This window comes from Scyliorhinus torazame, chromosome 13, assembly GCF_047496885.1.
Source record: "Scyliorhinus torazame isolate Kashiwa2021f chromosome 13, sScyTor2.1, whole genome shotgun sequence".
NCBI lineage: Eukaryota > Metazoa > Chordata > Chondrichthyes > Carcharhiniformes > Scyliorhinidae > Scyliorhinus > Scyliorhinus torazame.
In genome coordinates, this window is record NC_092719.1 from 100,256,981 (window position 1) to 100,278,719 (window position 21,739).

At 58.3% G+C, this 21,739-nt stretch overlaps 1 protein-coding gene across 1 annotated transcript in view; it reads left to right on the top strand.

Moving 5' to 3' along the window:
* Nucleotides 1–927: 927 nt before the first annotated feature.
* The window catches only part of plxnd1 (plexin D1), a 599,181-nt gene continuing 578,369 nt past the window's right edge, over nt 928–21,739 (top strand). Inside the window, exon 1 of the mRNA XM_072471999.1 lies at nt 928–3,098. Coding sequence (XP_072328100.1) covers nt 1,905–3,098 — 1,194 coding nt within the window. The 5' untranslated portion in view covers nt 928–1,904. The remainder of the gene's footprint in view (nt 3,099–21,739) is intronic.

Consider the following 21,739-nt stretch of genomic DNA (forward strand, 5'->3'; position numbering starts at 1 on the left):
GTCTCTCTCTGTCCCAGTCTCTCTCTCTCTCTCTGTCACAGTCTCACTCTTTCACTCTCTCTCTGTCACAGTCGCTCTCTCTCTGTCACAGTCTCTCTCTCTCTCTGTCACAGCCTCACTCTCTCTCTCTCTCTCTCTGTCACAGTCTCACTCTCTCTCACTCTCTCTCTGTCACAGTCCCTCTCTCTCTCTCTGTCACAGTCTCACTCTCTCTCGCTCTCTCTCTGTCACAGTCTCTCTCTCTCTCTGTCACAGCCTCACTCTCTCTCTCTCTCTCTCTCTGTCACAGTCTCACTCTCTCTCACTCTCTCTGTCACAGTCTCACTCTCTCTTACTCTCTCTGTCACAGTCTCTCTCTCTCTGTCACAGTCTCTCTCTCTCTCTGTCACAGTCTCTCTCCCTGTCTCTCTCTGTCCCAGTCTCTCTCTCTCTGTCACAGCCTCACTCTCTCTCTGTCACAGTCTCTCTCTCTGTCACAGTCTCTCTCTGTCACAGTCTCACTCTCTCTCACTCTCTCTCTGTCCCAGTTTCTCTCTCTCTGTCACAGTCTCACTCTCTGTCACAGTCTCTCTGTCACAGTCTCTCTCTCTCTCTGTCACAGTCTCACTCTCTCTCTGTCACAGACTCTCTCTCTCTGTCACAGTCTCACTCTCTCTGTCACAGTCTCACTCTCTCTCTGTCACAGTCTCACTCTCTCTCTGTCACAGACTCTCTCTCTCTGTCACAGTCTCTCTCTCTCTCTGTCACAGTCTCACTCTCTCTCTGTCACAGACTCTCTCTCTCTGTCACAGTCTCACTCTCTCTCTGTCACAGTCTCTCTCTCTCTCTCTCTGTCACAGTCTCTCTCTCTCTCTGTCACAGTCTCTCGCTCTCTGTGTCCCGGGTCCCGGACTCGGTCGCGTCACAGCCCAGGCGGGTTTGGCAGGAAGCAGATTCTTCCTGTACTGGGAAAAAATCATCGGAAAAAATCAAACCAGAGACAGCAGCCAGAGAGAGAGAGTTAGAGAGAAAAACTCCTGAGCGAGAGAGAGAGAAAGTCGGACAAAGCGAGACAGGTAGGAAAGACTGGCATTAGGATCCCTCACAGGGAAAGGCAGGGAATCGGGATCGTCACAGGGAAAGGCAGGGATCGGGATCGTCACAGGGAAAGGCAGGGAATCGGGATTGTCACAGGGAAAGGCAGGGAATTGGGATTGTCACAGGGAAAGAGGGACGGGACCAGTCCATACAGAAAAACGGAGGGTGGGGGAAAGAAAGGATAGCGAGTTACAGAGGGGGAGAGAGAGGGAGATACAGAAAGAGAGACACACAGGGAGACAGCGAGAGGGAGACACAGAGGGAGACAGCGAGAGGGAGACACAGAGAGGGAGACACAGAGTGACAGAGAGAGGGAGACACACAGAGTGAGGGAGACACACAGAGTGAGGGAGACACACAGGGAGACAGCGAGAGGGAGACACAGAGAGGGAGACAGAGGGAGTCACAGAGAGACAGAGTGAGGGAGACACACAGAGTGACAGAGTGAGGGAGACACACAGAGGGACACAGAAAGAGAGAGAGGAGAGAGAGACACACACATAGACAGAGATACAGAGGAACAGAGAGGAAAACAGAGAGAGAGAGAGAAGGGGTGCAGTAGTACGTGAGGAACAAGACAGTTCAATAAGCAGAGAGGGGACAGGGACACAAACAGGGAGCTTGGCGACAGGGGCAGTGGGTGAGATAGGGATATTGAGACAGTGCAATTGAGAGGCAGGAAGAGATAGATAGAGACTTAGAGCAGCTGGGAGATAGAGAGGAGGGCACAGGGGTCACGGCAGTGATAAGGAGACAAGGACAGAGTTAGGAGAGGGACGGGGGAGACAGAAAGGGTGCGGGAGTTAGGACACACCCTGGGGAGAGGGATGTATCTGGCAGGGCTCCTGCTTCTGCCAGCTGTTCTGGGCATGAAGGTGGGTGACACTTTCCGCAGCCTCATGCCCACCAACAACCTAGTGGTGGTGGAGGGGCCAGTGCCAGGCTGGAACCCAGAGCAGGGCCCTCGGGTATATGTGGGCACTGTCAATGCAGTATACCAGCTGGGGCCAGGACTGCAGCTAGAGGCTCAGATGAGGACAGGCCCGGTTCAGGACAGTGCCCTGTGTCATGCTCCACAACTCCCTCACAGCATCTGTGAGCACCCTCGTAGACAGACGGACAACTACAACAAGCTGCTGCAAGCTGACCCAGCCCAGGGCCTGCTGGTGGTATGTGGCTCTGTCCACCAGGGCTTCTGCCAACTCCGGTCTTTAGCGAATATCAGCCACTTGGCAGTGCAGTTCCCCCCAGCAGCGGGCCCTGACCTCGTCTTTCCCAGCATGCTGTACGTGGCTGCCAACCACCCTGAGGCCTCCACTGTCGGCCTGGTTCTGCGGGGCCTGGGGCCCGGGCCTGAAGCTGGGAGTCGATTACTGGTGGCTGCAACCTACACAGGCCTGGGCACCCGCTACTTCCCGACCAACAACAGTCGTGAGGACCTGCGCTTTGAGAACACTCCTGAGATTGCCATCCGGGCCCTTGATAAGGGTCGTCTCTCTCGCCTCTTCAGCTATGACATCAACCCGTCCGAGGACAATGTCTTCAAGATCAAGTCCGAGGCAAAGGCTCGGAACCGGCTGAGTTTTGTGCGAGCCTTCAGCCGCAGAATGTATACTTACCTCGCGCTCAACAATGACGCCAACTCAGGCACCAAGAGTGGACGACCTCGTAGCCTGCTTGCCCGCATCTGTGCTGGGGCCCGAGGCCCACGACCGGCTGAGAGCCGCAAACTGACTGAGTCGTACATCCAGTTGGGCCTGCAGTGTGGTGCCAGCCCCAGGCTTTATGGCCGCTTGTTGTCTGTCTGGGCTGGACCTTCTCAGAGCTTGTATGGCCTGTTCGAGAGGCCTGAAGATGGTGGGCGGGACACGGCCCTCTGCGTCTTCAGCTTCCCAGCTATCGAGCAGCGGATCCGCGAGGCCCGAAGGAAATGTTTTGAGGAGGAGCGCAGCCAGGAGGTGACGGTGCTGGACAGCGTGATCCAGGGCAGTGGACCATCCTGCATTAGACGCAACATCACGGTGAGTGAGGGCCAGGAGGGTCAGAGGGAGATGTGGAGAGAGGAGAAGTTACAGAATGCAGGGATTGAGGCAGATGGAAGAGGAGGAGGGGTTGGAGGGAGGTTGGAGTGGCCACGATGTCAGGGGAGGGGAAGAGAGAACAAGATGAGGGTAGGGGAGCCTGAGGGATACATAGATACATAAAAGGTAGGAGCAGGAGGAGGCCATTTGGCCCTTCGAGTCTGCTCCGCCAGTCATCACGATCATGGCTGATCATCCATCTCAATAGCCTAATCCTGCTTTCTCCCGATATCCTTTGATCCCATTCTCCCCAAGTGTTATATCCAGCCGCCTCGTGAATATATTCACAGTTTTAGCATCAACTACTTTCTGTGGTAATGAATGCCACAGGCTCACCACTCTTTGGGTGCAGAAATGTCTCCTTATCTCTGTCCGAATTGGTTTACCCTGAATCCTCAGACTGTGACCCCTGAGGCGAGATTCTCCGACCCCCCGCCGGGTCGGAGAATCGGCAGGCGCTGGCGTGAATCCCGCCCCCGCCGGTTGCCGAATTCTCCGGCACCGGATATTCGGCGGAGGCGGGAATCGCGGCGCGCCGGTTGGCGGGCCACCCCCCGCGATTCTCCGGCCCGGATGGGCCGAGGTCCCGCCGATAAAGTGCCTGTCCCGCCGGCGTAGATTAAACCACCTACCTTACCGGCGGGAAAAGGCGGCGCGGGCAGGCTCCGGGGTCCAGGGGGGGCACGGGGCGATCTGGCCCCGGGGGGTGCCCCCACGGTGGCCTGGTCCGCGATCGGGGCCCACCGATCCGCGGACGGGCCTGTGCCGTGGGGGCACTCTTTCCCTTCCGCCTTCGCCACGGTCTCCACCATGGCGGAGGCAGAAGAGACTCCCTCCACTGCACATGCGCGGGAATGCCGTCAGCGGCCGCTGACGCTCCCGCGCATGCGCCGCCCGGAGATGTCATTTCCGCACCAGCTGGCGGGGCACCAAAGGCCTTTTCCGCCAGCTGGCGGGGCAGAAATTCGTCCGGCGCCGACCTAGCCCCTTAAGGTTGGGGCTCGGCCCCCAAAGATACGGAGCATTCTGCACCTTTGGGGCGGCGCGATGCCCGACTGATTTGCGCCGTTTTGGGCGCCAGTCGGCGGACATCGCGCCATTTCCAGAGAATTTCGCCCCTGGTTCTGGACACACCCATCATTGGTAACATCTTCCCTGCATCTACCCTGTCGAGTCCTGTTAGAATTTAATAAGTCTCGATGAGTTCCCCCCTCATTCTTCTGAACTCCAGCGAGAACAATCCCAACCTAGTCAATCTCTCCTCACATGACCGTCCCGCCATCCCTGGCATCAGTCTGGGGGGATGAGGGCAGAGAGAGAGAGGGGAAATCCATAAGAGAATAATGGAATGAGGAGTTGGAGGGGAAGTGCAGAAGAGGAAAAGAGAAGGGGCATGGGGAGAGAGAAAGGGAGGGCACATTGGGCGGGATTCTGCGGGAATCGGCGGGGCGGGCAACTCCGGCGGGAAGGAGCAGGGTGAACCACTCCGGCTTCGGGCCGCCCCAAAGGGGTGGAATCCTCCGCACCTTCAGGGGCTAGGCTGGCGCCGGAGTGGTTTGCGCCGCGCCAGTCGGCGGGGAAGGGGCTTGGCGCCACGCCAACCGGCACCGAAGGGCCTCCGCCTGCCGGCGCGGCGCGTGCTGGCGTCATCCCAGCGCATGCGCAGGGGGGGGTTCATCTCCACGCCGGCCATCGCGGAGGACCACAGCAGCTGACGTGGAGGAAGAGACTGCCCCCACGGCACAGACCCGCCCGCGGATCGGCGGGCCCCGATCGCGGGTCAGGCCACCCTGGGGGCACCTCCTGGGACCCGATCCCCCCGTGCCCACCCGAGTGTGGGCGGGTGGGAGGGGTGTGTGGATGGGTGGGGAGTGTGTAGGGGGTGGTGGGGAGTGAGTGGGGAGTGGGTGGAGGTGGGTGATGAGGGCGTATGAGGTGGCTGGGGAGCATGTGGGGAGGGTGTAGTGGTGGGTAGGGAGAGTGTGGGGGTGGGGAGTGGGTGGGGAGTGTGTAGGGGGTGGGGGGGATTGTGTGGGGAGTGGGTGGGGTGTGTGCAGGGGGCGAGTGGGGAGGGGGTGGGTGGAGTGTGTAGGGGGTGGGTGGGGAGTGTGTAGGGGCGGGTGGGGAGTGTGTAGGGGCGGGTGGGGAGTGTGTAGGGGCGGGTGGGGATTGTGTAGGGGCGGGTGGGGAGTGTGTAGCGGGTGGGGGGGGAGTGTGTAGGGGGTGGGTGGGGAGTGTGTGGGGGGCGAGTGGGGAGTGTGTGGGGGGCGAGTGGGGAGTGTGTAGGGGGCGGGTGGGGAGTGAGTAGGGGGCGGGTGGGGAGTGTGTAGGGGGCGGGTGGGGAGTGAGTAGGGGGCGGGTGGGGAGTGTGTAGGGGGCGGGGGGGAGTGTGTAGGGGTGGGGGGGGAGTGTGTGGTGAGTGTGTAGCGGGTGGGTGGGGAGTGTGTAGCGGGTGGGTGGGGAGTGTGTAGGGGGTGGGTGGGGAGTGTGTAGGGGGTGGGTGGGGAGTGTGTAGGAGGTGGGTGGGGAGTGTGTAGGGGTGGGGAGTGTGTAGCGGGCGGGTGGGGAGTGTGTAGGGGGTGGGTGGGGAGTGTGTAGGGGGTGGGTGGGGAGTGTGTAGGAGGCGGGTGGGGAGTGTGTAGGGGTGGGGAGTGTGTAGGGGGTGGGTGGGGAGTGTGTAGGGGTGGGTGGGGAGTGTGAGGGGGGCGAGTGGGGAGTGTGTGGTGAGTGTGTGGGGGGCGTGTGGGGATTGTGTAGTGGGTGGGTGGGGAGTGTGTGGGGGGTGGGTTGGGAGCGTGTAGGGGTGGGTGGGGAGCGTGTAGGGGGTGGGTGGGGAGTGTGTGGGGGGCGGGTGGGGAGTGTGTGTAGGGGGTGGGGAGCGTGTAGGGGGTGGGTCGGGAGTGTGTAGGGGGCGAGTGGGGAGTGTGTGGGGGGCGAGTGAGGCGTGTGTAGGGGGTGGGTGGGGAGCGTGGAGGGGGTGGTTGACGAGTGGGTGGGGGGTGGCTGGGGAGTGTGTAGGGGGCGGGTGGGGAGTGTGTAGGGGCGGGTGGGGAGTGTGTAGGGGCGGGTGGGGAGTGTGTAGCGGGTGGGTGGGGAGCGTGGAGGGGGTGGGTGACGAGTGGGTGGGGGGTGGCTGGGGAGTGTGTAGGGGCGGGTGGGGAGCGTGGAGGGGGTGGGTGACGAGTGGGTGGGGGGTGGCTGGGGAGTGTGTAGGGGGCGGGTGGGGAGTGTGCAGGGGCGGGTGGGGAGTGTGTAGGGGCGGGTGGGGAGTGTGTAGCGGGTGGGTGGGGAGTGTGTAGGGGATGGGTGGGGAGTGTGTAGGAGGCGGGTGGGGAGTGTGTAGGGGGCGGGTGGGGAGTGTGTAGGGGCGGGTGGGGAGTGTGTAGGGGCGGGTGGGGAGTGTGTAGGGGGTGGGGGGGAGTGTGAAGGGGGCGAGTGGGGGGTGGGTGGGGAGTGTGGGGGGTGGGTAAGGAACATGGGGAGGGAAGGTGGGGAGCATTCGTAGGGGTGGGGGGGAGTTGTGCGGGGTGTGTGGAGAGTGTGTGTGGGGAGGGGGTGAGTGTGTGGGGGGTGATTGGGGGGTGGGGTGGGAGGGTGTAGGGGGTGGGAGTGGTGTGTGGGCGGGTGGGAGGGGTGTGTGGGCGGGTGGGTGGGGAGTGTGTAGGGGGTGGTGGGGAGTGAGTGGGGTGTGGGTGGGGGTGGGTGACGAGGGCGTATGGGGTGGCTGGGGAGCATGTGGGGAGTGTGTAGGGGTGGGTAGGGAGTGTGTGGGGGGTGGGGAGTGGGTGGGGAGTGTGTAGGGGGTGGGGGAGATTGTGTGGGGCGCGGGTGGGGTGTGTGTAGGGGGCGAGTGGGGAGGGGGTGGGTGGAGTGTGTAGGGGGTGGGTGGGGAGTATGTAGGGGTGGGTGGGGAGTGTGTAGGGGTGGGTGGGGAGTGTGTGGGGGGCGGGTGGGGAGTGTGTGTAGGGGGTGGGGAGCGTGTAGGGGGTGGGTGGGGAGCGTGTAGGGGGCGAGTGGGGAGTGTGTAGGAGGCGGGTGGGGAGTGTGTGGGGGGCGAGTGGGGCGTGTGTAGGGGGTGGGTGGGGAGCGTGGAGGGGGTGGGTGGCGAGTGGGGAGTGTGTGGGGGGCGAGTGGGGAGTGTGTAGCGGGTGGGTGGGGAGTGTGTATGGGATGGGTGGGGAGTGTGTAGGAGGCGGGTGGGGAGTGTGTAGGAGGCGGGGGGAGTGTGTGGGGGGTGGATGGGGAGCATGTAGGGGCGGGTGGGGAGTGTGTAGGGGGTGGGGGATGGGTGGGGGATGTGTGTGGGGGGTGGGTGGGGAGTGTGGGGGGGTGGGTAAGGAACATGTGGAGGGAAGGTGGGGAGCATTCGGAGGGGTGGGGGGGAGTTGTGCGGGGTGTGTGGAGAGCGTGTGGGGGGAGGGGGTGAGTGTGTGGGGGGTGATTGGGGGGTGGGGTGGGAGTGTGTAGGGGGTGGCAGGGGAGTGTGGGCGGGTGGGAGGGGAGTGTGGGCGGGTGGGAGGGGTGTGTGGGCGGGTGGGTGGGGAGTGTGTAGGGGGTGGTGGGGAGCATGTGGGGAGGGTGTAGTGGTGGGTAGGGAGTGTGTGGGGGGTGGGGAGTGGGTGGGGAGTGTGTAGGGGTGGGGGGGATTGTGTGGGGAGTGGGTGGGGTGTGTGTAGGGGGCGAGTGGGGAGGGGGTGGGTGGAGTGTGTAGGGGGTGGGTGGGGAGCGTGGAGGGGGTGGGTGGGGAGTGTGTAGGGGGTGGGTGGGGAGTGTGTAGGGGGTGGGTGGGGAGTGTGTAGGGGCTGGGGGGGAGTGTGTAGGGGGTGGGGGGGAGTGTGTGGGGGGTGGGGGGGGAGTGTGTGGTGAGTATGTAGGGGGTGGGTGGGGAGTGTGTGGGGGTGTGAGTGGGGAGTGTGTAGGGTTGGGTGGGGTGTGTGTAGGGGTGGGTGGGGAGTGTGTAGGGGGTGGGGAGCGTGTAGGGGGTGGGTGGGGAGTGTGTAGGGGTGGGTGGGGAGTGTGTAGGGGTGGGTGGGGAGTGTGTAGGGGTGGGTGGGGTGTGTGTAGGGGGTGGGGAGCGTGTAGGGGGTGGGTGGGGAGTGTGTAGGGGTGGATGGGGAGTGTGTAAGGGTGGGTGGGGAGTGTGTAGGGGGTGGGGAGCGTGTAGGGGGTGGGTGGGGAGTGTGTAGGGGTGGGTGGGGAGTGTGTAGGGGTGGGTGGGGAGTGTGTGGGGGGCGGGTGGGGAGTGTGTAGGGGTGGCGAGTGGGGAGTGTGTAGGGGTGGGTGGGGAGTGTGTAGGGGTGGGTGGGGAGTGTGTGGGGGGCGGGTGGGGAGTGTGTAGGGGTGGCGAGTGGGGAGTGTGTAGGGGTGGGTGGGGAGTGTGTAGGGGTGGGTTGGGAGTGTGGAGGGGGTGGGTGGGGCGTGTGTGGGGGGCGAGTGGGGAGTGTGTAGGGGTGGATGGGGAGTGTGTAGGGGTGGGTGGGGAGTGTGTAGGGGGTGGGGAGCGTGTAGGGGTGGGTGGGGAGTGTGTAGGGGTGGGTGGGGAGTGTGTAGGGGTGGGTGGGGAGTGTGTGGGGGGTGGGTGGGGAGTGTGTAGGGGGTGGGGAGCGTGTAGGGGGTGGGTGAGGAGTGTGTAGGGGGTGGGTGAGGAGTGTGTGGGGGGTGTGGGTGGGGCGTGTGTAGGGGGTGGGTGGGGAGCGTGTAGGGGGTGGGTGGGGAGTGTGTGGGGGGCGAGTGGGGAGTGTGTGGGGGGCGAGTGGGGAGTGTGTAGAAGGCGTGTGGGGAGCGTGTAGGGGGTGGGTGGGGCGTGTGTGGGGGCGAGTGGGGAGTGTGTGGTGAGTGTGTAGGAGGCGGGTGGGGAGTGTGTAGGGGGTGGGGGGGAGTGTGTGGTGAGTGTGTAGGGGGTGGGTGGGGAGTGTGTAGGGGTGGGGGGGGAGTCTGTGTGGGGTGGGTGGGGAGTGTGTAGGGGGTGGGGGGGAGTGTGTAGGGGGTGGGGGGGAGTGTGTATGGGGTGAGTGGGAAGTGTGTAGGGGGTGGGTGGGGTGTGTGTAGGGGGTGGGTGGGGAGTGTGTAGGGGGTGGGTGGGGAGTGTGTAGGGGGTGGGTGGGGTGTGTGTAGGGGGTGGGTGGGGAGTGTGTAGGGGGTGGGTGTGGAGTGTGTAGGGGGTGGGTGGGGAGTGTGTAGGTGGTGGGGTGGGGAGTGTGTAGGGGGTGGGGTGGGGAGTGTGTAGGGGGTGGGGGGGGAGTGTGTGGGGGGTGGGTGGGGAGTGTGTAGGGGGTGGGTGGGGAGTGTCGGGGGTGGGTGGGGAGTGTGTAGGAGGTGGGTGGGGAGTGTGTAGGGGGTGGGTGGGGAGTGTGTAGGGGGTGGGCGGGGAGTGTAGGAGGTGGGTGGGGAGTGTGTAGGGGGAAGGGTGGGGAGTGTAGAGGCGAGTGGGGAGTGTGTAGGGGGTGGGGGTGGAGTGTGTGGGGGGTGGGAGGGGAGTGGGTGGAGTGTGTAGGGGTGGGTGGGGGTGTGGGGGTTGGGAGGGGAGTGGGTAGAGGACGAGTGGGGAGTGTGTGGGGGGTGGGGAGCGTGTGGGGGGTGGGTGGGGAGTGTGTAGGGGGCGAGTGGGGAGTGTGTAGGTGGTGGGGAGCGTGTAGTGGGTGGGTGGGAAGTGTGTGGGGGGCGAGAGGGGAGTGTGTAGGGGGTGGCGGGGAGTGTGTGGGGTGTGGGTGGTGAGTGTGTAGGGGGTGGGTGGGGAGTGTGTGGGGTGTGGGTGGGGAGTGTGTGGGGGGTGGGTGGGGAGTGTGTAGCGGGTGGGGGGGAGTGTGTAGGGGGTGGGTGGGGAGTGTGTGGGGTGTGGGTGGGGAGTGTGTAGGGGGTGGGTGGGGAGTGTAGGGGGTGGGTGGGGAGTGTGTAGGAGGTGGGTGGGGAGTGTGTAGGGGGTGGGTGGGGAGTGTAGAGGCAGGTGGGGATTCTGTAGGGGGTGGGTGTGGAGTGTGTGGGGGGTGGGAGGGGAGTGGGTGGAGTGTGTAGGGGTGGGTGGGGGTGTGGGGGGTGGGAGGGGAGTGGGTAGAGGACGAGTGGGGAGTGTGTGGGGGTGGGGAGCGTGTGGGGGGTGGGTGGGGAGTGTGTAGGGGGCGAGTGGGGAGTGTGTAGGGGGTGGGGAGCGTGTAGGGGTGGGTGGGAAGTGTGTGGGGGGCGAGTGGGGAGTGTGTAGGGGTGGGTGGTGAGTGTGTGGGGGGTGGGTGGGGAGTGTGTAGCGGGTGGGGGGGAGTGTGTAGGGGGTGGGTGGGGAGTGTGTGGGGGGCGAGTGGGGAGTGTGTAGGGGTGGGTGGTGAGTGTGTGGGGGTTGGGTGGGGAGTGTGTAGCGGTGGGGAGTGTGTGGGGGGGTGGATGGGGAGTGTGTAGGGGGCGAGTGGGGAGTGTGTGGGGGGGTGTAGAGGGTGGGGGGGAGTGTGTGGGGGGTGGGAAGTGTGTAGGGGGTGGGGAGTGTGTCGGGATGTGGGTTGGGAGTGTGTAGGAGGTGGGGGGGGGAGTGTGTGGGGTTGGGTGGGGGTGTGTAGAGGGTGGGTGGGGAGTGTGTAGGTGGTGGGGCGGATTGTGTAGTGGGTGGGGGGGCGTGTGTGGGGGGTGTGTAGGGTGTGGGGGGGGAGTGTGTCGGGGGTGGGGGGGGGGAGTGTGTCGGGGGTTGATGGGGAGTGTTTGGGGGGGTGTAGGGGGTGGGGGTGGGAGTGTGTGGGGTGTGTGTAGGGTGTGGGGGGAGTGTGTGGGGGGGTGGGGGGGGGAGTGTGTAGGGGGTGGATGGGGTGTGTCTGGGGGGCGAGTTGGGAGTGTGTGGGGGTGGGTGGGGAGTGTGTAGGTGGAGGGGGGATTGTGTAGGGGGTGGGGGGGAGTGTGTGGGGGTGTGTAGGGGGTCGGGGGAAGTGTGTGGGGGCTGGGGGGGGGAGTGTGTAGGGGGTGGGGAGTGTGTCGGGATGTGGGTTGGGAGTGTGTAGGAGGTGGGGGGGGGAGTGTGTGGGGTTGGGTGGGGGTGTGTAGAGGGTGGGTGGGGAGTGTGTAGGTGGTGGGGCGGATTGTGTAGTGGGTGGGGGGGCGTGTGTGGGGGGTGTGTAGGGTGTGGGGGGGGAGTGTGTCGGGGGTGGGGGGGGGGAGTGTGTCGGGGGTGGATGGGGAGTGTTTGGGGGGGGTGTAGGGGGTGGGGGTGGGAGTGTGTGGGGTGTGTGTAGGGTGTGGGGGGGAGTGTGTGGGGGGGTGGGGGGGGAGTGTGTAGGGGGTGGATGGGGAGTGTTTGGGGGTGTGTAGGGGGTGGGGGGGGAGTGTGTAGAGGGTGGGTGGGGAGTGTGTGGGGGGTGCGTAGGGGGTGGGTGGGGTGTGTCTGGGGGGCAAGTTGGGAGTGTGTGGGGGTGGGTGGGGGGTGTGTAGGGGGTGGGTGGGGTGTGTCTGGGGGGCGAGTTGGGAGTGTGTGGGGGTGGGTGGGGAGTGTGTAGGTGGAGGGGGGGATTGTGTAGGGGGTGGGGGGGAGTGTGTGGGGGGTGTAGGGGGTGGGGGGGAGTGTGTGGGGGTTGGGGGGGGAGTGTGTAGGGGGTGGATGGGGAGTGTTTGGGGGGTGTAGGGGGTGGGGGGGAGTGTGTAGAGGGTGGGTGTGGAGTGTGTGGGGGGTGTGTAGGGGGTGGGGGGGAGTGTGTGGGGGTTGTGTAGGGGGTGGGGGGGGGAGTGTGGGGGATGAGTAGGGGGTGGGTGGGGGTTGGGTAGGGAGTGTGCAGGGGGCGGGTGGCGAGTGCATAGAGGATGTGTATGGAGTGCGTAGGAGTGGGTGGGGAGTGGATTGTGGTGGGTAGGGAGTGTGTTAGGGTGTGTGGGGAGTGAGTAGGGGATGGGTGTCACGGTAGTACAGTGGTTAGCACAGTTGTTTCACAGCTCCTGCGTCCCCGGTTCGATTCCCGGTTTGGATCACTATCTGTGCGGAGTCTGCACATCCTCCCCGTGTGTGCGTGGGTTTCCTCCGGGTGCTCCGGTTTCCTCCCACAGTCCAAAGATGTGCAGGTTAGGTGGACTGGCCGTGATAAATTGCCCTTAGTGACCAAAAGGTTAGGTTGGGTTACTGGGTTACGTGGATAGGTTGGAGGCGTGGCCTTAAGGAGGGTGCTCTTCCCAAGGGCCAGTGCAGACTTGATGGGCCGAATGACCCCCTTCTGCACTGTAAATTCTATGGTTCTCTGGGTGTGTTGTGTGTGCAATGTTGTTGGGGGGTTAGTGGGGAGGGGTGTAAGGGGTTTGTATGTGTCTATGGGCGAATGTGGGTGTGGTGTGTGGGGTTTGGGGGAGGGTACAGGTGAATGTGGGCTGGGTGTGTGGGGTTTGGGGAGGGTACAGGTGAATGTGGGTGGGGTGTGGGTGGGGTTTGGGGGAGGGTACAGATGAATGTGGGTGGGGTGTGTGGGGTTTGGGGGAGGGTACAGGTGAATGTGGATGGGGTGTGGTGTGTGTGGGGTTTGGGGGAGGGTACAGGTGAATGTGTGTGGGGTGTGTGGGGTTTTGGGGAGGGTACAGGTGAATGTGGATGGGGTGGAGGTGTGTGGGGTTTGGGGGAGGGTACAGGTGAATGTGGGTGGGGTGTGTGTGGGGTTTGGGGGAGGGTACAGGTGAATGTGTGTGGAGTGTGTGGGGTTTTGGGGAGGGTACAGGTGAATGTGGATGGGGTGTGGGGTGTGTGGGGTTTGGGGGAGGGTATAGGTGAATGTGTGGGGTGTGTGGGGTTTGGGGGAGGGTACAGGTGAGTGTGTGGGGTTTGGGGGAGGGTACAGGTGAATGTGGGTGGTGTGTGGGGTTTGGGGGAGGGTACAGGTGAATGTGGGTGGTGTGTGGGGTTTGGGGGAGGGTACAGGTGAATGTGGATGGGGTGTGTGGGGTTTGGGGGAGGGTACAGGTGAATGTGGATGGGGTGTGTGGGGTTTGGGGGAGGGTACAGGTGAATGTGGGTGGGGTGTGTGGGGTTTGGGGGAGGGTACAGGTGAATGTGGGTGGTGTGTGGGGTTTGGGGGAGGGTACAGGTGAATGTGGATGGGGTGTGTGGGGTTTGGGGGAGTGTACAGGTGAATGTGTGTGTGGGATTTGGGGGAGGGTACAGGTGAATGTGGGTGGGGTGGGTTTGGGTTTGTCGGAGGGTATGAGTGGCGATTGGGGTGTGAGGCGAACACTTGTGTTTGAGGTTAGCTCAGTTTTTATAAAGGGGTACAGGTAAATAATGCTACTTTCCGAACGAAACTATTATAAAAATTAGAAAGCAGAAGGGTTCTTGCATGTTTTAAGTCATCTTTGCGGTTCCCCAGACTTAATGAGTCATTCCACCCACTTTAGAAAACAGCCGATGTTTAAGAGAAAATTTATATGAGTAAATACATGGAATGCAAGGGGCAGTGGGATTAGTCTGGGAATAATACATGGCTGTGGGGAGAAATCAGGGCAGTGGGATTAGTTTGGGGATTGATACAGGGCTATAAGAGAGTGGGACAGTGGGATTAGTTTGGGATTGATACAGGGTTATAGGAGAGAGTGGGGCAATGGGATTAGTTTGGGGATTGAGTCAGGACTATGGGGAGAGAATGGGGCAATGGGATTTGTTTGGGGATTGATATTGTGCTATAAGAGAGAGTGGGGCATTTGGATTAGTTTGGCATTGATACAGGGCTATGGGGAGAGTGGGGCAATGGGATTAGTTTGAGATTGATACAGGGCTACGGGGAAAGTGTGGGGCAATTAGATTATATTGGGGATTGATACAGGGCTATAGGAGAGAGTGGGGCAGAGAATGTATTTTGGAATTGATACAAGGCTATGGGGAGAGCGCGGTTAAGGGGGTTTAGTTTGGGATTGACACTGGGTGGTGGGGAGAGATTGACACAGGGCTATGGGGCAATGGGATTAGTTTAGGATTGATACAGGGCTTTGGGGAGAGAGTGGGGCAGTAAATTTAGTTTGGGATTGATTCAGGGCTATGGGGGGAGAGAGGGGACAGTGGGTTTAGTTTGGGTTTGATACAGGGCTATGGGGGAAGAGAGGGGGCAGGTGGTTTAGTTTGGTATTGATACAGGGCTATAGGAAGAGCACGGGGCAGGTGAATTAGTTTGGGATTGATACAGGGCTATGGAGAGAAAGGTGGGCAGTGGGTTTAGTTTGGGATTGATCCAGGGCTCTGGAGAGAGAGAGGGGGCAGTGGGTTTAGTTTGTGATTGATACAGGACTATGGGGAGAGCACGGGGCAGTGATTTAGTTTGGGATGAATACAGGGTTATGGGGGGAAGAGAGGGGGCAGTTGATTTAGTTTGGGATTGATACAGGGCTATGGGGAGAGCACGGGGCAGGTGAATTAATTTGGAATTGATACAGGGCTGTGGGAAGAGCACGGGGCAGGTGAATTAGTTTGGGATTGATACAGGGCTATAGAAGAGAGTGGGGCACAGGGTTTAGTTAGGGATTGATACAGGGCTATGGGGAGAGAGTGGGGCAATGGGATTAGTTTGGGATTGATACAGGGCTGTGGGGAGAGTGGACAGTCAAATTAGCTTTGGATTGATACAGAGCTGTGGGGAGAGTGGGGCAATGGGATTAGTTTGGGGATTGATACAGGGTATGGAGAGAGTGGGCAATGGGATTTGTTTCAGATTAATACAGTGCTATGGGAGGAGAGTGGAACACTGGGATTAGTCTGGGATTGATACAGGGCTATGGGTAGTGATCAGGGTAGTGGGATAGTTTGGGGACTGATACAGGGCTATGGGTAGTGATCAGAGCAGTGGGATAGTTTGGGGATTGATACAGGGCTATGGAGAATGAGTGGAGCAATGGGATTAGTTTGGGATTGATACAGGGCTATGTGAAGCGAATGGAGAATGTAATTAGTTTGAGATTTATCCCGGTCTATGGGGAGAGCATGGCATAGTGGGTTTAGTTTGGGATTGATACAGGGCATTAGGGAGTGCGCGTAGCTGTGGGATTAATTTGGGGATTGATACAGTGCTTTGGAGAGAGAATGGAGCAATGGGATTAGTTTGGGGATTGATACAGGCTATGGGGAATGGGCAGGGCCATGGGATTAGTTTAGGATTGATACTGGGCTATGGAGAGATTGGAGCAATGCAATTAGTTTGGAGATTGATACAGGGTTATGGGGACAGTGGGGCAATGGGATTAGTTTGAGATTGATACAGGGCTATGGGGAGTGAGCGGGGAAATGGCAGTAGTTTGGGATTGATATAGGACTAGAGGAAAGAGTGGGGCCATGGGATTAGAATTGAGATTGATACAGGGCTATGGGGAGTGAGTGGGGAAGTTGGATTAGTTTGGGATTGATACAGGTCTATGGGGGGTGAGTGGGGAAGTTGGATTAGTTTGGGACTGATACAGGGCTGTGGGGAGAATGGGGCAGGCAGATTAGTTTGGGTTTGATACAGAGCTATGGGGAGAGTGGGGCAATGGGATTAGTTTGGGGATTGATACAGGGTTATGGAGAGAGTGGGCAATGGGATTAGTTTCAGATTATTGCAGTGCTATGGGAGGAGAGTGCAGCACTGGGATTAGTGTGGGATTGATACAGGGCTATGGGAAATGGGCATAGTAATAGGATTAGTTTGGTATTGATACAGGGCTATGGGGAGTGGGCATAGTAATGGGATTAGTTTGGTATTGATACAGGGCTATGGGGAGTGGGCATAGTAATGGGATTAGTTTGGTATTGATACAGGGCTATGGGGAGTGGGCATAGTAATGAGATTAGTTTGGTATTGATACAGGGCTATGGGGAATGGGCATGGCAATGGGATTAGTTTGGTATTGACACAGGGCTATGGGGAGTGGGCATAGTAATGGGATTAGTTTGGTATTGATACAGGGCTATGGGGAATGGGCATGGCAATGGGATTAGTTTGGTATTGATACAGGGCTATGGGGAGTGGGCATAGTAATGGGATTAGTTTGGTATTGATACAGGGCTATGGGGAATGGGCATGGCAATGGGATTAGTTTGGTATTGATACAGGGCTATGGGGAATGGGCATGGCAATGGGATTAGTTTGGTATTGATACAGGGCTATGGGGAGTGGGCATAGTAATGGGATTAGTTTGGTATTGATACAGGGCTATGGGGAATGGGCATGGCAATGGGATTAGTTTGGTATTGATACAGGGCTATGGGGAATGGGCATGGCATTGGGACTAGTTTGGTATTGATACAGGGCTATGGGGAATGGGCATGGCATTGGGACTAGTTTGGTATTGATACAGGGCTATGGGGAGTGGGCATAGTAATGGGATTAGTTTGGTATTGATGCAGGGCTATGGGGAATGGGCATGGCATTGGGACTAGTTTGGTATTGATACAGGGCTATGGGGAGTGGGCATAGTAATGGGATTAGTTTGGTATTGATACAGGGCTAATGGGAGTGAGCATAGTAATGGGATTAGTTTGGTATTGATACAGGGCTATGGGGAGTGGGCATAGTAATGGGATTAGTTTGGTATTGATACAGGTCTACGGGGAGAGAATGGAGCTATGGGATTAGTTTGGGATTGATATAGGGCCATAGGAGAGAGTGGGGCAATGGGATTAGTTTGAGTTTGATACAACGCTATGGGGAGTGAGAGGGGCAATGGAATTCGTTTGAAATTTATACAGGGCTATGGGAAGAGCACGGGGAAGTGGGTTTAGTTTGGGATTGATACAGGGCTAAAGGGAGAGGGTGGAGCAATGGGATTAGTTTGGGGATTGATACAGGGCTATGGGGAGTGGGCAGGGCAATGGCATTAGTTTGGTATTGATACAGAGCTATTGAGAGAGAATGGAGCTATGGGATTTGTTTGGGGGCTTATACAGAGCTATGGAGAGAGAATGGAGAAATGCGATTAGTTTGGGGATTGATACAGGGCAATGGGACAGTGGAGCAATGGGATTAGTTTGGGATTGATGCAGGACTATAGGAGAGAGTGGAGCAATTCGATTTGTTTGGAGATTGATACAGGGTTTTGGGGAGAGAGTGGGGCAATGGAATTAGTTTGAGATTTTTACAGAGCTATGGGGAGAGCACGGGGCAGTGGGTTTAGTTTGGTATTGATACAGGGCTATGGGGCGAGCGCATAGCTGTGGGATTAGCTTGGGATTGATGCAGGGCTATGGGGAATGGGCATGGCATTGGGACTAGTTTGGTATTGATACAGGGCTATGGGGAGTGGGCATAGTAATGGGATTAGTTTGGTATTGATGCAGGGCTATGGGGAATGGGCATGGCATTGGGACTAGTTTGGTATTGATACAGGGCTAATGGGAGTGAGCATAGTAATGGGATTAGTTTGGTATTGATACAGGGCTATGGGGAGTGGGCATAGTAATGGGATTAGTTTGGTATTGATACAGGTCTACGGGGAGAGAATGGAGCTATGGGATTAGTTTGGGATTGATATAGGGCCATAGGAGAGAGTGGGGCAATGGGATTAGTTTGAGTTTGATACAACGCTATGGGGAGTGAGAGGGGCAATGGAATTCGTTTGAAATTTATACAGGGCTATGGGAAGAGCACGGGGAAGTGGGTTTAGTTTGGGATTGATACAGGGCTAAAGGGAGAGGGTGGAGCAATGGGATTAGTTTGGGGATTGATACAGGGCTATGGGGAGTGGGCAGGGCAATGGCATTAGTTTGGTATTGATACAGAGCTATTGAGAGAGAATGGAGCTATGGGATTTGTTTGGGGGCTTATACAGAGCTATGGAGAGAGAATGGAGAAATGCGATTAGTTTGGGGATTGATACAGGGCAATGGGACAGTGGAGCAATGGGATTAGTTTGGGATTGATGCAGGACTATAGGAGAGAGTGGAGCAATTCGATTTGTTTGGAGATTGATACAGGGTTTTGGGGAGAGAGTGGGGCAATGGAATTAGTTTGAGATTTTTACAGAGCTATGGGGAGAGCACGGGGCAGTGGGTTTAGTTTGGTATTGATACAGGGCTATGGGGCGAGCGCATAGCTGTGGGATTAGCTTGGGATTGATGCAGGGCTATGGGGAATGGGCATGGCATTGGGACTAGTTTGGTATTGATACAGGGCTATGGGGAATGGGCATAGTAATGGGATTAGTTTGGTATTGATGCAGGGCTATGGGGAATGGGCATGGCATTGGGACTAGTTTGGTATTGATACAGGGCTATGGGGAGTGGGTATAGTAATGGGATTAGTTTGGTATTGATACAGGGCTATGGGGAGTGAGCATAGTAATGGGATTAGTTTGGTATTGACACAGGTCTACGGGGAGAGAATGGAGCTATGGGATTAGTTTGGGATTGATACAGGGCCATAGGAGAGAGTGGGGCAATGGGATTAGTTTGAGTTTGATACAACGCTATGGGGAGTGAGAGGGGCAATGGAATTAGTTTGAAATTTATACAGGGCTATGGGAAGAGCACAGGGAAGTGGGTTTAGTTTGGGATTGATACAGGGCTAAAGGGAGAGGGTGGAGCAATGGGATTAGTTTGGGGATTGATACAGGGCTATGGGGAGTGGGCAGGGCAATGGCATTAGTTTGGTATTGATACAGAGCTATGGAGAGAGAATGGAGAAATGCGATTAGTTTGGGGATTGATACAGGGCAATGGGACAGTGGAGCAATGGGATTAGTTTGGGATTGATACAGGACTATAGGAGAGAGTGGAACAATTCGATTTGTTTGGAGATTGATACAGGGTTTTGGGGAGAGAGTGGGGCAATGGAATTAGTTTGAGATTTTTACAGGGCTATGGGGAGAGCACGGGGCAGTGGGTTTAGTTTGGGATTGATACAGGGCTCTGGGGAGAGCGTATAGCTGTGGGATTAGTTTGGGATTGATGCAGGGCTATGGGGATTGAGCGGGTCCATGGGATTAGTCTGGGATTGTTAAAGGACTAGAATAGAGAGTGGGGTCCTTGGGATTAGTTTGGGATCGATACAGGGCTACAGGAGAGAGTGGAGCAATTGGATTAGTTTGGGGATTGATACAGGGTTTTGGGAATAGAGTGGGGCAACGGTTTAGTTTCAGATAAATACAGGGCTATGGAGAGAGAGGGAGTCAGTGGGATTTGTTTGGGATTGATATAGGGCTATAGAAGCAAATGCAGCAATGGGTTTCATTCGGATTGATACTCGGCTGTGGGGAGAGAGTGAGGCAATGAGATTGATACATGGCTATGAAGAGAGAGTGGGTCAGTGAGTTTAGTTTGGATTGAAGCTCAGCTGTGGAGAGAGTGGGGGGTTGGTTTAGTTTGGGATTAATACAGGGCTACGTGGAGAGAGTGGAACAGTGGTATGAGTCTGGGATTGGTACAGGTCTATGGGTAGAGATTGGAGCAGTGGGAATAGATTGGAGATTGTTACAGGGCTATGGGGAATGAGCGGGGCATTGGGATTAGTTTTGGGATTGATACAGGACAATAGGAGAGAGTGGGGCAGTGGGTGCAGTTTGGGATTGATACAGGGCTATGGGGAGAGAGTGGGGTCATGGGATTAGTTTGGGATTGATTCTGGGCTATGTGGAAAGAGTGGGGCAGTGGGATTAGTTTGGGGTTTATACAGGGCTACGGGGAGAGAGTGGGGCAGTGGGATTAGTTTGGAGATTATACAAGGCTATGGGGAGAGAACCGGGCAGTGGGAACCTGTGTAGGTTCTGAGTGTGAAATCCAATCCTGATTCCTTCAACCTAAAGTCACAATCATTAAACTAGACTGTCCAAAAGGTCACAGACTGTCCATAGATGCTTTCTAAAAGGTTACACTTTGACAGCACCATGTGTACCAGACAGACTCTTCCCCTTGAATGGGATAGTTAGTGAAGCTGCTCCACCAGAATGGGGTATTCAGTGATGGGGTCTGGTGTGATTTCGGCTATGTGGTCGGGAATGATTTTGGGAATGGGCTCAGGACTGGTTTCGAGAATAGGGTCGGGAGTGTGTTCGTAAATGGGCTTGGGATCGGTTTTGGGAATGAGGTCGGGAGTGGGTTCCGTGATGTGGTTGGCAGTGGTTTCGGGAATGGGCTTGGGAGTGGATTCGGGAATGTGGTGGGAGTGGGTTCGGAAATGGGTCCGGATGTGTTTACGGGAATGGGGTCGGGAGAAGGTTCGACAATTGGTCAGGAGTGGGTTCTGGATGTGGTTCGGAGTGGTTTCGGGAATGGGGTCGGGTGTAATTTAGAGAATGGGGTCGGGAGTGGACCCGGGGATGGGGTGGGAGTGGATTCGGGAATGGGTTTGGTGTGTTTACAGGAATGGGGTTAGGAGAGGGTTCAGGAATAGACGGGATTCTCCCAGCCCGGGGCCGGGCCGGAGAATCCCCGCAACCGGGCCACGCTGCCCCGATGCCGGCGACGCCATTGGCGCCGGCACATTTGGCGCGGCGCCAGTCGCGTCCACACCTGGTCGCAGCTGGCGGGAACTCTGCGCGCAGGGTCGGGGGACAGCCTGTGGGAGGGGGGCTCCGACCCCGGGGAGGCCTCCAATGGGACCTGGCCCGCGATCGGGGCCCACCGATCGGCGGGCCGGCCTTTCGCTTCCCAGGCCTATTTTCTTCCGCGTCGGCACCTGAACTCCTGGGCCATGTTGCGTCGGGGCCAGTGCGTTGAGGGAGGCCACCGTGCAGGCACGGGCTGGTGCCGGCACCACAGCGCATGCGCGGATCCCGCGGCGCACAGTTCGCTGCGGGATGGGAGGCTGGAGCGGCGTGAACCTCTCAGGCACTGTGCTGGCCCCCTTTAGGGGCCAAAATCGGTACTCCCAGCGGCCCCATCATGAAACGCGACGGCGTTTCCGACGGCGTGGACACTCTGCTGCCGAATGGGAGAATCCCACCCAAAGTCAGGAGTGGGTTCTGGAATGTAGTTGGGAATGGGGTCAGGAGTAGCTTTGTGAATGGGGTGGGGAGTGGCCTCGGGAAATGGGTTATAAGTTGATTCAGGAATGGGTTCAAGGATGGGGTGCGATGTGATTTTGGGAATGGAGTCGGGAGCAGGTTTGGGAATGTAGTCGAGAGTAGGTTCTGGACTGGGGTATGTTGCGATTTCGGGAATGTGATCAGTAGTGGATTCTAGAATGTGGTCGGGAGTGGGGTCGAGAATGTGGTCGGCAGTGGATTCTGGAATGTGGAGTCGGGAGTGGGGTCAGAAATGGCTTTGGGAATGGGGTCGGGTGTGGCTTCGGGAATTGGGTGGGATGTGACATCAGGAATGGGGTCAGGAATAAGTTCTAGAATGGGGCCAGGAATGGGGCGTGAGTGGGGTCAGGCATTGGGTTGGGGATTGGTTTTGGGAATGGGTTTGGGAGTGGTTTTGGGAATATGGTTGAATATGATTGCGAGAATAGAGTCGAATTGGTTTTGGGAATGGGGTCAGATGTGGGTTCGGTAATGGGTTCAGGAGTGGGGTCGGGAATAGGTAGGGGATTGGTTTTGGGAATGGTGTCGGGAGTGGTGTTGGGAATGGGGTACGGAGTGGGATTAGGAATGGGGTCGGGATTGGGTTCAGGAGTGGTGTCGGGAATAGGGTCGGGAGTGGTTTTGGGAATGGGTCAGGAGTGGGTTCGAGATTGGGGTCGGGA